Here is a 15,578-nt window from a genome sequence, read left to right on the forward strand (position 1 = left end):
CCGAACTTTAGACTACCTGATTTGTCTATTATAAATGCTTCCCATTTGAAAAGTATTATAGCCTCGACATTTTCGTATTAGGATTTTCGTCTTACTTTTTGCTCAGAAATACACTATTAAAATTTCGGTCACGAGTTGCGGTACACCCTATATGTATACATACATTTGTTGTATATATAAATATACAATTGTGCTAGAAGAATTACTTTTTAAAGATAATATAAATATTATATACATCTTATATACATCTTATATACATATATAATACATATATAACGCATATATTTCCAGCGTCACTTATAAATTTTCTAATTTTTTATGAGTTCTTGGAAAGTTAGAAATTTGTTTTATAAGAATTTTAAGGACTTGTGTGTGCATAATATTGGGAATATCAGGAATTAAAAAGCTACAATTGTCTTGTATTCTAACACAAAGAATTATTCCAAAGTGTCACCGATGCCAAAAATCTCATGGTTCACGCGGGTACAATCTATTTAAATGAGACGGGTGATGCTTATCAAGCGGAGAGCGTGACGTGGCACACTGGTTTCGACAATGTCAAACTTAATCACGACGTCGGTCTCATTCGATTAAACAGAGATATCGTATACACCAACGTGATAAAACCCATTCCGCTTGCACAGAAGGATATCGCTGTCGCAGGCCTTCCTTGCGTTGTATCCGGTTGGGGCAGAACTTCGGTAAGTTTTGAATTAAAAAAACTTTAATATTACCTTAGAGACAAAAACAAGATATACGATCGATATATTTGATCACCAAATAAAATACCAATAAGGTTCACCACAAAAATTTGTTAATCTTTGTTTCTAGGGTGCAATGTTCTATACTAACTAATTGTAGTCTTTTAAGCTTCTTCGAATCTGTAATGATATATGTTCATAATAATATATAAATAATATTATGCTTATACGTAAAATTATGCAATTATTATTCAGTATCGTATCTTATATAGTAGTCAGTTTTCTCTTATTTTTCGCATTTTTAGAAGATTCTAAAAAATTTAACGTCATTATAACCATATATTAATCATATATGACGTTTATGACTCACTCTTGACTTTTATCAGGTCATTAATTAATTATAACAGCGAATTGTCTATTCATCAACACAAAACATTCTTTCAGCTTAATGGACCTACACCTAACACCTTACAAGAGATCGCTCTGAAAGTTTACTCTCCCGAGAAATGTAAGCTTTCGTCTTGGAGAGTAACTGACAATCATGTCTGCACTCTCACACAAGCTGGCGAGGGAGTGTGCTATGTAAGATACACAAGTTTATTATTAACTTTAAGTAAACGGTTGTTAATTTATGGTTATGGTTTATGTATCAGCAAAGGAAAACAATTGTAAATGAATTAGTTTGATTATAATAATTTCTCATAATGTTGCAGGGTGATTCAGGTAGCGCTCTACTTGCCGAGGGCGTTCAGATTGGAATCGCATCTTTTGTAGTTCCATGTGCTGTAGGAGAACCCGACAAGTTTGTTAAGGTATCCGCGTATCAAGATTGGATCAAAGAACACATGACTGACAATTAAATAAAATTTAATGTTTTCGTATTGTTATTATATATGATACATTCTGTATAAATCTCAAATAAATTTTTGCATGTAATACGAAATGTATTACACGTTACAGGATTAATATACTTCAATATTTTTTTATTATTATTCCTTTTATCTTATTATAATTTACGTGATATATTGTTTTGCGTTGTAGATCAGGTGTATTAATGTAGCCAAACTATTATAATCCGAAAGAATATAGATAGGGTTATAAAATCATGTTTTGTTTTTAATATCTATTATATCTCTAATAATAATAAAGATATAGAATGATATATTTTTATAAGAAATATATTATATTAGTTTAAAACACGTAATGCAAAAACTGAAGATACTTATCTTTATAAAAATTTTATTTGGAAAACGTAGCAAAGTATATACGTACATATAAATAATAATATAAATATATACATATATAGCTTGACCTACAATCCACATAAGAAAAACTTGTGTATCAATGGAATGCAATCCAAATCGTGGATATATTATTACTATATTCAAATAATTAATTATTGAAAGATGAAATAATATATTTAATATATAAGGTATTAATTATGTAATATATAAATATTTATATATAGAAATTTTCAAACATTAAAGCAACACACAGTTTACTCATTGTTTATCATTCATAACTTATTTGCTAGCTTTGATAAGTACCTAATTTTCTGATAGTTTCGTTAATTACATTATCATTAAATTGCGTAAAATAAACAAGATACATGAATCTCATGATATTATCATATATTTTGTAAATCCTTGCTTTTGAAACAGCTCAATGAGTAATGGTTTTACGCCGTGATTTTTAGATTATTGTATCGATTGCATCACGTATTAAAGATAAAGATTACAAAATAAATTTTCAATTGGCGATAGCGATCTTCGCAGAAAAACAATTCGATCTCACGTTTAATCGCTTAGCATAAGTTATCGAAATCATTTCGAATTTAATGATTAAATCTGTCGGATTACACAGATTTCATGTTTACATAGCACACATATAAATATTCTAAAATATGTTGTACTGGTGAAGTGCTCAAAACGGTCTATATAAACGTACGATGGAGCTTCATTATTACCAGTGTCGCGCTGTTAACATGCACGCGTTCTTTGCCTTGATAGTCGCCTGCCTGGCGGTAGCCGCTCATGGTAAGCAAGAACAAATATAATCAATTTCAATTATTTCAAGGCCCAAAAAAGGGTCGAAACGTTTATGCTATTAAAGAGAAATTTTTGATTTTATATTGTGAGAACCGAGTTCCGTTCTTTTTGTGGCTCACATTGGCACTTTCTCCTTTCTATACATATAATTTATATTTTACTTATAGAAATTTTTTAAATATTTTTTAATTAATATTTTTCAAAATAAAATTACATTAATTATATTTTAATTTAGAATTTGTGTTTGTGTGTGTGTATGTGTGTGTGCGCGTGTGCGTGCGTGTCAAGAATAATAGAATAGCGTGGAAATGAATCATTTTAACATAATAATTGCCATATGGACATATATTTATTAATAGTAATAATCTATGACTAGAATAGATTATAATAACAGTCATAATTATTTATGTCTTTAAAAGCTAAAAAACAGAAATATGTATCATAAATCTGATTTGTACATTCGGTTTTATTGTATCATGTTAAATAGGCTACCCAAATCCTCATATTGTTGGTGGAAAAGATGCTCCGGTCGGCAAATTTCCGTATCAGGTATCTTTGAGAAAAAATGGACGTCACTCCTGCGGCGGATCCATCATCAATGAACATACCATTCTCACTGCTGCTCACTGTATAATAAGGTACGTACTTTATTCTTATTTTATATTATTTATACACGCGTATGTAATAAGATTTTTATCGCATTAAGAAAAAAATATTTAAAATTATCTGACAAGGGAAAATCGTAATCGACCAAAACGTATTTCATTAACAGCTACGAAGGAAATCCAGGAGCTCTGAAATCGCTAACTATTCACGCTGGCACAAATCTGTTAAGCGAGACTGGTACCATTTACACAGCGAAAAAAGCCATCGTTCACAATTTCAATGCTGTTAGATTAGTTAATGACATCGGTTTACTTATTCTGTCAACTCCTATCAAATACACTAAATATATACAGCCCATAACACTTGCAACTACCGATGTTGCCCCTGCGGGCTCTGCCTGCACCTTATCCGGATGGGGAAGAACCTCGGTAAGTATCAAATGGAAATTATAGCCATTGACAAAATTATTAGGCACCCTCCTAATCATTATACTGTACTGAATCTAATACCTGGACTGTTTTTTTAAATTGTTTAGCAAAACGTTCATTGCTTCTATACAGTAAACAACCTTTAAACAATATAAAAATCTTTCTAGTATTAGATTCAGTACAGTGTACGTTGGAAATCTAAGTGTCACTTTTATACACATATATGTGTAATTTGCTGAAACACTTTTTATACGCTTCTTTCCGTTTAAAATCACAACATATGATACTTGACATACGTTATTTTACACATTTCTTATCATTTAAAAAGATTCTTTTTAAACGGCAAGAAATGTGTAAATGACGTTTATCAAGTCGCGTGTCGCGATTTTAAACAGAAGAAAGTGTGCAACAAGCGCTCTACCAAATTACACATATATGCGTATAAAAGTAGCATACTTAGATTTGCAGTATAATAATCAGGAGGGTACCTAATAATTTTGTCCAAAAGCAGCCTCGTCTTCATTTAATATTTATCGATATTTATGTATAAAGTTTAGTAATATATACACATATATGTATGTATGAGAGTTTAAGAAATAATTACTTTATTCTCACGTTAAACATAATTCAAAATGAATAGAAAAAGATCTTGGATATATTAGTAGCGTAGTCTTTTTATCTTGTTAAACTTCTTAATTTTTTCGAATCTACATAAAATTTGACAAACACACATATATGCAAAAGTGTATATTTGTATCATTATATTTAATTTGTATCATATTATATTTGTATCATTATATTTAAAAAAAACTTTTATAGTCCATGAATTTATAGAAAATATTTTCTTTATTTTTAGTTTGGCGGTATCGTTCCAAACAACTTACAAGAGATTGAGTTAAGCGTTTACAGCCAAGCAAAATGCAAACAAACGCACTGGAATGTACAATCTAGCCACATTTGTACGCTTACGAAAGTAGGTGAAGGCGCATGCCATGTAAGTATTGAAATTAACATTTTATTATCTAAAATTAAACTGCATAAACATGTAATAAGCGAGAAAAAAATACCCCTATATCCAATTTATTTCTTTGACATAAATACACGGAGATTTTAGAAATTTTAATATAGATTATTAATAAAATATCAAAAATATATATTCAATTTATTTATATATTGAGGAGATTATTTAAATATAATATAAATAGGCATCGGCAAAATTTAAAGCTGGACCAAGCAATATCTCATGCTTTTATTACATGGCAATAATTAAATATGACGAATTAATTAAATGAAATTTTCATTTAGCAAATATCTAATCGTTCTTTTTGTTAAATTTTCAGGGTGATTCCGGTGGCCCTCTCGTTGCTAAAGGTGTTCAAATTGGTATTGTTTCCTTTGGTAGACCATGCGCTCTTGGAGCTCCCGATGTATTCACGAGAGTATCCGCTTTCGAGGATTGGATCCAAAAGCATGTTGAATAATAGGATAAAACGAGATATCTTAACCACACACATTATTATTTAAATACATTGATATTTTTTATACATACATATACGTATCTCATATATGTATATTCCATAGGATTTGTCATGAAGCGTTCAACAAGTTTAAAATATGATAAATAGTAACTATAATTGTGTGTGCGTATGGAAGAGCGGATTTGAAATAATTTTCTGATAATTACTGAATATGTAAATAATTATTATCCGCGCGTCTTGTATTAAACTAAATATACAATATGCCTGTTTAAATATGTGATTATTTAAATATACATATTATTTAAATAAAATCTTATTTCATACTTTGGCTGCCAAGATGATTTCGGTGTGAACTTTAAAAGATCTAATATTGAGAAGTACGCGACTATTTATAACACAGACAGATTACCAAATAAACTATATCAAAAATATAATATATAGAAGAAAGTCCCCTATTATGAGATAAGCTCCCAATATGGGATAGGATAATTTCTCGTAAATTAATAGGCATCATCTATTAATTTTATCGTGAATTTATTTCCCTTGGAGTGAAATCTGTTTAGTGGAAAATTCATTGTTAAGTCGTGCGTTATAAATAAAGATTTATAACCAAATTGTGACGTTAAAAACCTGCTATCTTCTTATTCATTTATATTATTAAATATTTAATAATATAATTCCAGAATTAATAACAGTAAAACTGTCATATCTCTCGATGTTACATATGAAATATTTGGTACCTATGCATACAATAACATGAAATTCTTGCAATGTAAAATATATACATATTACATGTTTGGGATAAAAAATATCCTGAATGTATTTATTAACGATCTCTTAAAAGTAAGTTAGATCTACAAAACTTGCAAGTAAATTTCAAGTAAAAACTTCCATCTTATTATGTGCATCCGATTGCAAATGTAATTATATTTAATAGTAATACATTGCAGTTATAATTTTATCTATCTTTTTAATTATGCAGTAATGTCCCCCTGTCCCTGCCTACTGGAATCCCTAATACCTATCCGTATTCCGCTGTATAGTCTTACCTATCCATTTTTCTACCTACCCGCGTTTCCACTTTTTGTTAATAAACTTGCAAATCTGTCGTTAAAACGACGCGATTTATAAGAGGTCCGATTTGGAGTTATACGCGCGCGATTTAATAGGGATTTAAAAGAAGTCTTTTTAATCTCGCACGTATGCGAGAATATGTAAAGAAGATAAGAATTTATAACCCACCCGAATTTTGACAAATAAGAAGAAATCAACTTATTTTACACATCACCTTACATATTCTATCAGAGTGGCCAATATTGACCACTTACCCCGTCGTATCCAGTCTTCTTTCGTTGGGCCAGATTGGACATATCTTTCGTTGCTCCTGGCCATACAGTCTGGTCATTTTGACCAGAGATCAGGAAGGAAGAAAACTCCTTCCATAGTCGGTTTATTATCGTCACCGACAGATATTTCGTACGGTTCGAATTATATGCGAGCGTCGACGTATCGAAATGCACGACCACGAGAAGTTTATCAAAAAAGAAAATTAAGTGAAAAAATTTGCTGTATAAAACACTTCAAATATATTTTTACTTCCGTTATTTATTGCAGAATAGATAATGACTGTCTCTTCGTGACTCAATCTTTAAATTCAAAGTTCAAGGATATATTATATGTATTTAGAAAAAAACAATTTACTTCGCGTTGTATTTATTTTAATTACATTCCGCGATAAATTTAAATTTATAATATCGATGAAATTAAGCAATTAATGATTTCTCGAAAATTTTTTGAAAAGTTGATCGCGAAGACCGACCGCGAAAATACGAAGATGCGTGTAATTATGCATGTATTCATGCGAGACGCATCTTAAAAGTGAATCGCGGGATACACATACAGAATAAATGACGTGAGATCCAGAGAAAAGAAATTTTCCGTACGATAGATAGACCGAAAATTGAACATTCTAGTTAATCAATAATCTCAAATAACGTATGAAAATAACATAAAGTTTCAGCGGTCTCAATAAAATATTCGAATCTCACGTCATGTTTTTGATTTTATATATAATACATATATAAATTTGCTACTGAAAAATGGATAGAATAGGTTACAAGAGATTAGCTTGACGAATGCATCAATAATATTCGTCATATTTTGCGTGAAAATATGTAACGTGCTGCAACGGAGCACTCAACCCTCTACAATGACAATCGCGTTCACTCCCATTCAATAGATGAAATATGTTAAAGTAAACTTGAAATTATGTCGTAATCTATCCATTTTAAGTAACGAATCTCCGGAATATATTAATCTATGATCTAAATACATTCTACGATCTACGAGATTCGTTACCTGAATAAAAAACTACTCACTCACCGATCCAATGCGCAGCAGCGGAGTTGTCTACGTTGATTCTGTAACACAAATATAGAATTCGTTAAAGCAGTGTTCAATGTGAAAACTAATATTGTAAAATATATTTGCAAAATATAGTTATCGCATAAATAATTCTTATGCGTATCAAACTTTATTCGATTAAATGTTTAAATGATTAACGCGCGAAAGATTCTTCGCAAAAGATCTTCACGAGAATAAACTTATAATATTTTTTATGGTTTCTTGTTCTCTAATTATTATTTCGAAATTATTGAATTATGAAAGAAAACGACTCAAAAATAAACTGGTAAAGATTACTTTTATACAAAATGAAAAATAACATTTACATCAAGTTGCTCCGCCGGCGCCCGATGCCTCTCCAAGGCCTCCTCCACTCATATTGTCCTCTGGCACGCTAGCGAAAACACAAAGATCGTTCGCGCGATTTTACACTTCCGTTTACGAAGTCCATATGAAAGAATGTATTTTGTTCCGTCAAGTTCGCCTCCACTTCAAGTCGACGAGTATTATATCCCAAAAATTGTCAATTCTCGAAAGTGTGGCCATCGACAGGAACGGACATTTTACGAATACTTGTTCCTCAAATGGGCTTTGAAAAGTCTTTGATTCGATTATTCAAACGGCACTCCCGAACGCGATGAAAACGGAAACTTCATGTTATACGCGCACTTATGTTATTCACTTATCGCATTTTCTCGTCGAATTACCGTATGTGATATTCATCTCGACGAATCACCGTAGAAATCAACGATATGATTACGGATCGCGACAATTACTTAAACGCGATTGATAAACGTTAACATCTCCCGTACGAGACGACCGAGATTCTCGTAGGAAATGATCGCGTTACGAGGAGCGACGCGAAGACACGCAAAACACCCGCCTCGCTCGACTGAATCGCGCCGAATGATAAATTGTTTTTCGACCGAGGGTATTTCACGGCGCTACGTCATTTCTTGGAACCCGTGCTCGGCCTTCGACCGAGTTGTTTACGGCGCTCGGCAAAACAAGGTCACGCCGTACGCAGGATCATTCATGCGGCGACAATTGAATGAGTCTATTATGCCCGCGCCGTTCTGCATATCGTATTATTCTTTCTTGATACGCGTTTGCGACAAGTACGGGAAGAAATCGCGATCGCTCTCTGCGAATAATTGATGATCGATATCATCGCGTGATCGCTGAATCCCCGCGATTTGCCATCTATGCTCGGTTAGCCAACAAGACAGACATCTAGCGCGATTCATACATGAGAGCTATACATCCAAGAATCAAAGCGCTAGCGAACTTGAAATTATTTCTTTATTGCGATAATTAATATTTATTAAATTTGTAACCTTTCAGTTGCTTGTTTTATTATTGGCCTTTATTCCTTTATAATAATTAATTAAATTGCAACTAAAGATATTGACATCTTACATTCATGTAAGAAATACTATATTTTACATAATTGTTTATTTCAAAAAGGATATATTTATTAAATATATGTGTAGCAATATTTATAGAAGTTTATGGGATCCTTGCGGAAATTCACGCCACACGTAAGTATACGAGTAGACATAGTAATCGAAATGTTTAATATAAAACGATATTACATTAAGAATATAATACGACATTACATTTGGTATTTATCTTTATAAGATGCAAACAAATTTTATTCGAGATTTTATTAAAGATTTATTTCTTATTTAAAGTTTCTTTTCTTATTTGTTAGTTATAAATCTGTTTGGTTTTGGCCGTATAGATTTGCAGCTCTTTACTACAAAATTTACATCGATTTCTAATAATGTAATACCCAATCTATTGGAGATATCGTAGACTTGAACGTCAGATATAGTAATCGATAAGAGGAAAGTCATCACTATCACCAGATAACTAGACATTAATCCTACTTCTTCTAAAAAGATTTATGGCGTGAAAAACGCAAATTGAATTAAAATTATTATTTTTATCAACTATAAATAACAATATTTTATCATACGATATCGCGTTGAGAAAAATTTATAGAAACGTCATAAGCACATACTTCAGAATCATATATAAATGCATCTATTCGCTTCAGTCCTAAGTAACAAGACTGCTATCAAAGATGCGTGTGTTAGCTTGCTTCGTAGTTGTCGCTCTGGCATATGCCGTTCAAGGTACGAATTCATAAATTATTATAAATAATAAAGAAATACATATAGAAATTGAGAAAGAGAGAGACAATCAGAAAGAGAAAAACAACAACGTGTCTTCCTGATATATGTATGTATAAAATAATAATATTCCAATATAAGTAACATTAATATCACAAATATTCGTTGTATGATATTTAGAACTTCTGTAAATATATTGTTATACATATATGTATTTTCAATATAAACATACATATTTTCAAAAATAATTAATTATATAAATTATAATATTTGTTACATAAATTTCAAAATATTAATAACTTCAGTGGCTAATTCATTAATTGTGTAATTAATGTAAACGATAAGTTTTTGCTAAAAACAAATTTTCTATTCTTAATCAATCTGTAACTATACCGAACAGCTTATGTGGCTGTATGCAGGCTTATAAGCTTGACATAAAATTTAATTGTTAACGTTAAAGGTGTATGTAGTAATAGGACAGACATTATTGTGCGTATGTGTTAACGTGATTAATTAATTTTTGTCAATAAGGAGCTCCATCTCCTCGTATCGTCGGCGGTAAAGATGCTCCTATCGGTAAATATCCGTATCAAGTTTCATTAAGATATAGCGGCTCGCATAGATGCGGTGGATCTATCCTGAATAACCGTAATGTGTTAACCGCAGCACATTGTGTCAAAGGGTACGTGAGACGTTCTAAATCTATATCAATATATTGTTAGTGGAACATAATTCCAAAACTTGTTTAACACGTTAAACAGACATAATATGTAAAACCTAGAATATACATATTTATATGCCTTTTTATTATTAGACTGGAAAATTCGCTGAATAACTTGAAGGTCCATGTCGGCACAAACTTTTTGAACGTATCAGGAGACGTTTATTCTGTAGCGAATGTTACCATCAACAAAGCCTACGACAGTTATTTGCTTATCAATGATGTCGCTTTGATCCACCTTAAAGCTCCTATTGTATACAACAAGCTAGTGCAACCAATAAGTATTTCGAAAAGTGATAAAGATCTTGAGGGCAAGCCATGCACGTTAACCGGTTGGGGAACTACAAGGGTAATATCGAACTATTCTGATAAAGTCTTCTAATATCTCTTACACATACCTAAGAACGAGCCACTCTTTTAGAATAACTCTTCATTTTCTCATTATACATGTTTAAGTGAAAAGAATGGTAATAATTATTTTCTGTTCGTCATTTACTTCAAGTCTCACTTATCTAATCACGGTTATTCTATTTAGGTTGGTGGAAGTGCTCCGAATAACTTGCAAGAAATTGAATTGTTAGTTTACCCGCAGAAAGAATGTGAAAAAGTACAATGGAGAGTGAAACCTTCTCATATCTGCACTTTCACTGAAGAAGGACAAGGGGCGTGCCACGTAAGCCGCCAATTATTAATATTAAACTAAATTCACACATATATATTTTTGATGCAACATTAGAAGATTGTTAATAATATAAACAATTGTATTTATAGCAAGCAAATTATATGCCGATTACAACTTCATCTCAGCACTGAAATAATTATAAGAATAATTTGTAATAATGAGCAATTTACTGCCATTTATAATATTAGTATTTTATTATTAATAATCGATACTTTTCATTTCCAGGGTGATTCCGGTGGACCTTTAGTGGCCAATGGAACTCAAATTGGAATCGTTTCCTTCGGTAATCCCTGCGCGCTTGGATATCCGGACGTCTACACAAGAGTATCCAGTTTTAGAACATGGATCATCACGAATATGAAGAATTAAAGGATATTAAATTTAATTTCTTTATTGAAATTGAAGTTATTTTGTCATACATGATTTATAATTTGGTTACTAATCCGACTTAAACAAATTTCTTCTGCAAAATGTATTTCCTGTATTATTTTTTTCAAGAGTTAAATAAATTACTAATACAAATAACAAAACAATAACAAAGTAATCTGTTTTATTTTTTCTGATATAGAAACCAATATTTTCATTTACTATTTTTATCCACGATAAATATTTTATTTACGTTATCACAAAATTTATAAATCTACATGATATTAAATTGTTATAATTACATTTGATGGATTCAACAAAGAAAAATCAATTAAAACAGAAATAAAAGAAAATCCAGTGGAGAAGAAAATAAAAAGAGATAAATATATAAATTTTAGTAAGTCTGGACACAATGCATTGAGTTAAATATTCACATGTAAATTTCACGATCAGTGAAATTGCCTTGTCTTATACAGATAAGATTCCGAATATTTCTAATTAAAATAACACTTATTTACGCTCATAATAACGCTCTCAAAACTCTATCTAATCGAAATTATCTAATCTTAGAAATCTTTATTGCATGTATATAATGAAGCGGCATTTTTTCTTCAACAGTAGTTAATCACTTACAATGCACACACTCTTTGCTCTGTTGATCGCTTGTTTGGCGGCAGTCAGTCATGGTAAGTCATAGAAAGTACAAAGTAAAACGTTTCGACGTATAAAAATATTACTTAATAATAAAACCGATTTGTTCTAAACTCAAAATGAAAATATGAAAACAATTCCTAATTTTATTTATGGTACTATAAATCATGACGTAATTGATATAAATTTTGTGTAACTCTATGAATAAAAGAATTATTTTACCAGCATTTATATCGGGATTATATATCGCCTATATTTATATCCTCTATTGTTAATTCTGCAATAATAACTCACGGTCAATTGTATTTGTAAAAATTGTGTAAACGTGCATATTAACATAATTATTAAAATTTTATACAATGAAGTATAAAAGATCAAATAAATACAGCAAATTATATAATTATATACATATATACATATTTTTTAAATAACGTTATCTTTTAATTTCGCAACGACATACTTGTAAAGTATAATAGCGTCGTTTCTTTAAATTTCCGATTGGTTTATGTACTCTCTTTTTAAATCTATAGTCTTATACACCTTTCAATTGAGATTATTATATTGTAGCACATTTTAACAACTCCTGTAATTTTTTCATAGAAATAGAAAAATGAACTGCAATATAAAAGTTATCAATAACACTTATTTCTATTCCTTATATTATTTTATTAAAAATTTCAAATATATTGAGATAAAAAATAATTTGAATAAAGAAATATTATCGTAGATATTGTTTCAACTGAGAAATTCTTGAAAGTAGATGTATGATTTGAATACAAGTTAAAAAAATATTTAACTAAAAGTTTATCGTGCAGTAATTATGTATCAATTAAAAATCTTTTCAGCCGTGGATCCGCACATTGTCGGTGGGACTGACGCTGAAGTCGGAGCACACCCTTATATGGTGTCTCTGAGAAAAAAAAACAGTCATTTCTGTGGCGGATCTATTATCACTAAACGTTACATTCTCACTGCGGCTCATTGTCTTATGCAGTATGTATCACATTTGCATAAAATACTTAAAATAAATTGTTTTAATTTCTGCTTGATCTCTTCAATATTTGACTTTGTCGATGTTTGATTATTTGAATTTTTAAACTTTCCATTTTTTTTTAATTTTGCGACCCAATCAGTTTAATCGGTAAACTTATTGTGAATTACTTTTACAACAATTATTAAAAAATAAGAAAAGTAAATGTAGACGGGAAGTCTAAATGTAGATGAGGAATTTATATATTTATGTACCTAAAAATCTTCCAAAGTAAAATTGGAAAGTCCCAAAATTAATTCATTGATATTAATTCATTGAATTTAATTCAAGCAACTGCAGTCTAATGTTAAATTGTACAATGGTTATAATTTATTAATTTTTGCAGATTTAACAATCCCGATGATCTCAAAGACGTAACAGTGCACGCTGGCACGAACCTTTTGAGTGAAGCCGGTTATGTTTACAAGCCTGAAGCAGCCATTCTTCACCCTGATTTTAATCTGCTTTTAATTCGCAATGATATTGGCTTGCTCCGTCTAAAAACTGATATAGAATTCAATAAATTGGTGCAACCAATCCCGTTTGCAAAGGCGAATTCCGTTCTGGTTGGCGATCCTTGCTTCCTGACAGGATGGGGAACACTAAAGGTAAAGGGAATGGCATTTTAAACAAACATTATCTTAATAAATAATCCAGATATCTTTTTCGTCTTTTTATGAAATAGTACATAGATATTTTATAAAATATTGCTTGCAATAGCCATATTACGTCTAAATATCGGATATAAAATTTTTCAAAAAATTGATATCAATTTCTGCGTAAATTTAATATCTTTCCATTTTTCTTCACGCGCGATTCTCACTTCTTCGATTATTTTCACAGTTCTTAGGCAAAGTACCTGATAAGCTTCAAAAACTCAATCTGAAAGTTTACTCGCAAATAAAGTGCAAACTTACATTTTTTAATGTGGTGTCTAGTCACATTTGCGCATTTTCACAATATGGCCAAGGAGCATGTCATGTGAGTACATACATATAACTGATCTTAATTAAAAATATAATTAATTATTAATTACAATTAAATATATAAATAATTTATTAATTTTAATGTTTTACAAACATATGCAGTTATTAATAATGACTGATTGTGCTTCTAAAATTCAATGAACCAGTGATAAATCAGTTAATTTATTTTGTTCTTCCTATCTTTCCATGAGTATTAAAATTTTATATTATACAAAATTCTCGTGTGTGCGCGTACGCAAACGTGAATGTATATGTCTTTCTTCATAAATTCTATACTTTAAAAGCATAGAGTAGGAATTATTAACATAATAGATAGAAGCCAACGCTCGTTATAAGCAAAGCCATGTAAAAGGGTTAACGATCAAACTACGAGAAAAATAAGGATGTTGGTTCAAAAGAATTATTCTTTTCTGGCATTAAATATTGTACCATCTCTAACAAATATTTTTTTAGGGTGATTCCGGTAGTGCACTCGTTTCTAATGGTGTTCAAATCGGCCTCGCCTCATTCGTTAACCCATGCGCTGTCGGATCTCCGGATGTGTATACCAGAGTATCCTCTTTCACGAATTGGCTCGCTCAGTATATTAGTACAGAATAATGAAATATAACAAAATTAAGTTATTTTATTACTACTGGAATTAATTATTTTCCGTTTTAAGAAACTTCTCAATATTTTTTGTCCGAATTAATTTTTATAATACGTTATTTTTACAATACGTTATTAAATAATAAATCAGATTCAATGTCACACAAATATCTTTTAATCTCGTAAATGTATCTGTTAAACTCATTATTAAAAATAGAGTGCTGTATAATAGATTTGTGATGACTAAAATTATTGTACATGGACCATTACTATTGTACAAAAGACAAATAAAATTTATGAAGCATTCATCAGGTTGATTATTTCCATTAAATTAGTTAATATTTTGCCAAGAGTTTATAATAATAAATGAAACAATTTATAGTAAAAATCTAATAATTTTTTTAGATCCAATCTAAACATTATTTTTCTAAAATAATATTTGCTAGTTTACGCTATAATAGTGTACTGCTATCTTTTATAATAAAAAAATAAAATATAAACATGATCGAAATACAATAGAAACAAGCCAACTATAAATGTCAAAACTTCTGCTAGATACTCAATGTAAATGCATTTCAAAAAATTTAAAATTAAAGTAAATAAAATACTAGTTTTTCTAAAACATTTAATGGTGTAATTTTTTTACAAAATTTACTATTTTCTATTGTCTTATTATTCGAGCACAATTGAATTTATGAACAAATTTATCTCATACATATAGTATTCAGTTCAGTTAATATAATATACAGGGT

At 30.2% G+C, this 15,578-nt stretch overlaps 4 protein-coding genes across 4 annotated transcripts; all 4 read left to right on the forward strand.

The window, feature by feature from the left end:
- The first annotated feature begins 425 nt into the window (after positions 1–425).
- LOC105565396 (chymotrypsin-1-like) lies at positions 426–1,665 on the forward strand. Its single transcript, XM_012018552.1, has 3 exons — positions 426–701; positions 1,146–1,283; positions 1,415–1,665. The coding sequence occupies exons 1-3, from the start codon at positions 471–473 to the stop codon at positions 1,559–1,561; spliced, it is 516 nt and encodes a 171-aa protein (XP_011873942.1). The 5' UTR covers positions 426–470; the 3' UTR covers positions 1,562–1,665.
- A 926-nt stretch (positions 1,666–2,591) lies between these two features.
- Positions 2,592–5,511, forward strand: LOC105565397 (chymotrypsin-1-like). The gene is made up of 5 exons (XM_012018553.1): positions 2,592–2,737; positions 3,237–3,387; positions 3,522–3,783; positions 4,640–4,777; positions 5,124–5,511. Exons 1-5 carry the CDS (start codon positions 2,650–2,652, stop codon positions 5,262–5,264), a joined length of 780 nt encoding a protein of 259 aa, XP_011873943.1. The 5' UTR covers positions 2,592–2,649; the 3' UTR covers positions 5,265–5,511.
- A 4,195-nt stretch (positions 5,512–9,706) lies between these two features.
- LOC105565398 (chymotrypsin-1-like) lies at positions 9,707–11,747 on the forward strand. The gene is made up of 5 exons (XM_012018554.1): positions 9,707–9,805; positions 10,334–10,484; positions 10,617–10,872; positions 11,059–11,196; positions 11,431–11,747. Exons 1-5 carry the CDS (start codon positions 9,754–9,756, stop codon positions 11,572–11,574), a joined length of 741 nt encoding a protein of 246 aa, XP_011873944.1. The 5' UTR covers positions 9,707–9,753; the 3' UTR covers positions 11,575–11,747.
- Positions 11,748–11,939: 192 nt separating this feature from the next.
- On the forward strand, positions 11,940–14,900 carry LOC105565399 (chymotrypsin-1-like). Its single transcript, XM_012018555.1, has 5 exons — positions 11,940–12,257; positions 13,068–13,215; positions 13,599–13,860; positions 14,096–14,233; positions 14,692–14,900. Exons 1-5 carry the CDS (start codon positions 12,206–12,208, stop codon positions 14,836–14,838), a joined length of 747 nt encoding a protein of 248 aa, XP_011873945.1. The 5' UTR covers positions 11,940–12,205; the 3' UTR covers positions 14,839–14,900.
- The last annotated feature ends 678 nt before the right edge of the window (positions 14,901–15,578 follow it).

The sequence above is a fragment of the Vollenhovia emeryi genome, unplaced genomic scaffold (genome assembly GCF_000949405.1).
Source record: "Vollenhovia emeryi isolate VEMERY1.0 unplaced genomic scaffold, V.emery_V1.0 DF939152.1, whole genome shotgun sequence".
Lineage (NCBI taxonomy): Eukaryota > Metazoa > Arthropoda > Insecta > Hymenoptera > Formicidae > Vollenhovia > Vollenhovia emeryi.

Excerpts from the sequence above, each read along its gene's own strand:
- LOC105565397 (XM_012018553.1), top strand. The coding sequence starts at position 2,650 with ATGGAGCTTCATTATTACCAGTGTCGCGCTGTTAACATGCACGCGTTC. Across the intron at positions 2,738-3,236 it reads CCTGGCGGTAGCCGCTCATG|GCTACCCAAATCCTCATATT; the intron begins GTAAGCAAGAAC and ends CATGTTAAATAG. Across the intron at positions 3,388-3,521 it reads GCTGCTCACTGTATAATAAG|CTACGAAGGAAATCCAGGAG; the intron begins GTACGTACTTTA and ends TTTCATTAACAG.
- LOC105565396 (XM_012018552.1), top strand. The coding sequence starts at position 471 with ATGGTTCACGCGGGTACAATCTATTTAAATGAGACGGGTGATGCTTAT. Across the intron at positions 702-1,145 it reads CCGGTTGGGGCAGAACTTCG|CTTAATGGACCTACACCTAA; the intron begins GTAAGTTTTGAA and ends ACATTCTTTCAG. Across the intron at positions 1,284-1,414 it reads CTGGCGAGGGAGTGTGCTAT|GGTGATTCAGGTAGCGCTCT; the intron begins GTAAGATACACA and ends ATAATGTTGCAG.
- LOC105565398 (XM_012018554.1), top strand. The coding sequence starts at position 9,754 with ATGCGTGTGTTAGCTTGCTTCGTAGTTGTCGCTCTGGCATATGCCGTT. Across the intron at positions 10,873-11,058 it reads CCGGTTGGGGAACTACAAGG|GTTGGTGGAAGTGCTCCGAA; the intron begins GTAATATCGAAC and ends TATTCTATTTAG. Across the intron at positions 11,197-11,430 it reads AAGGACAAGGGGCGTGCCAC|GGTGATTCCGGTGGACCTTT; the intron begins GTAAGCCGCCAA and ends TTTCATTTCCAG.
- LOC105565399 (XM_012018555.1), top strand. The coding sequence starts at position 12,206 with ATGCACACACTCTTTGCTCTGTTGATCGCTTGTTTGGCGGCAGTCAGT. Across the intron at positions 13,216-13,598 it reads GCGGCTCATTGTCTTATGCA|ATTTAACAATCCCGATGATC; the intron begins GTATGTATCACA and ends TAATTTTTGCAG. Across the intron at positions 13,861-14,095 it reads CAGGATGGGGAACACTAAAG|TTCTTAGGCAAAGTACCTGA; the intron begins GTAAAGGGAATG and ends TTATTTTCACAG.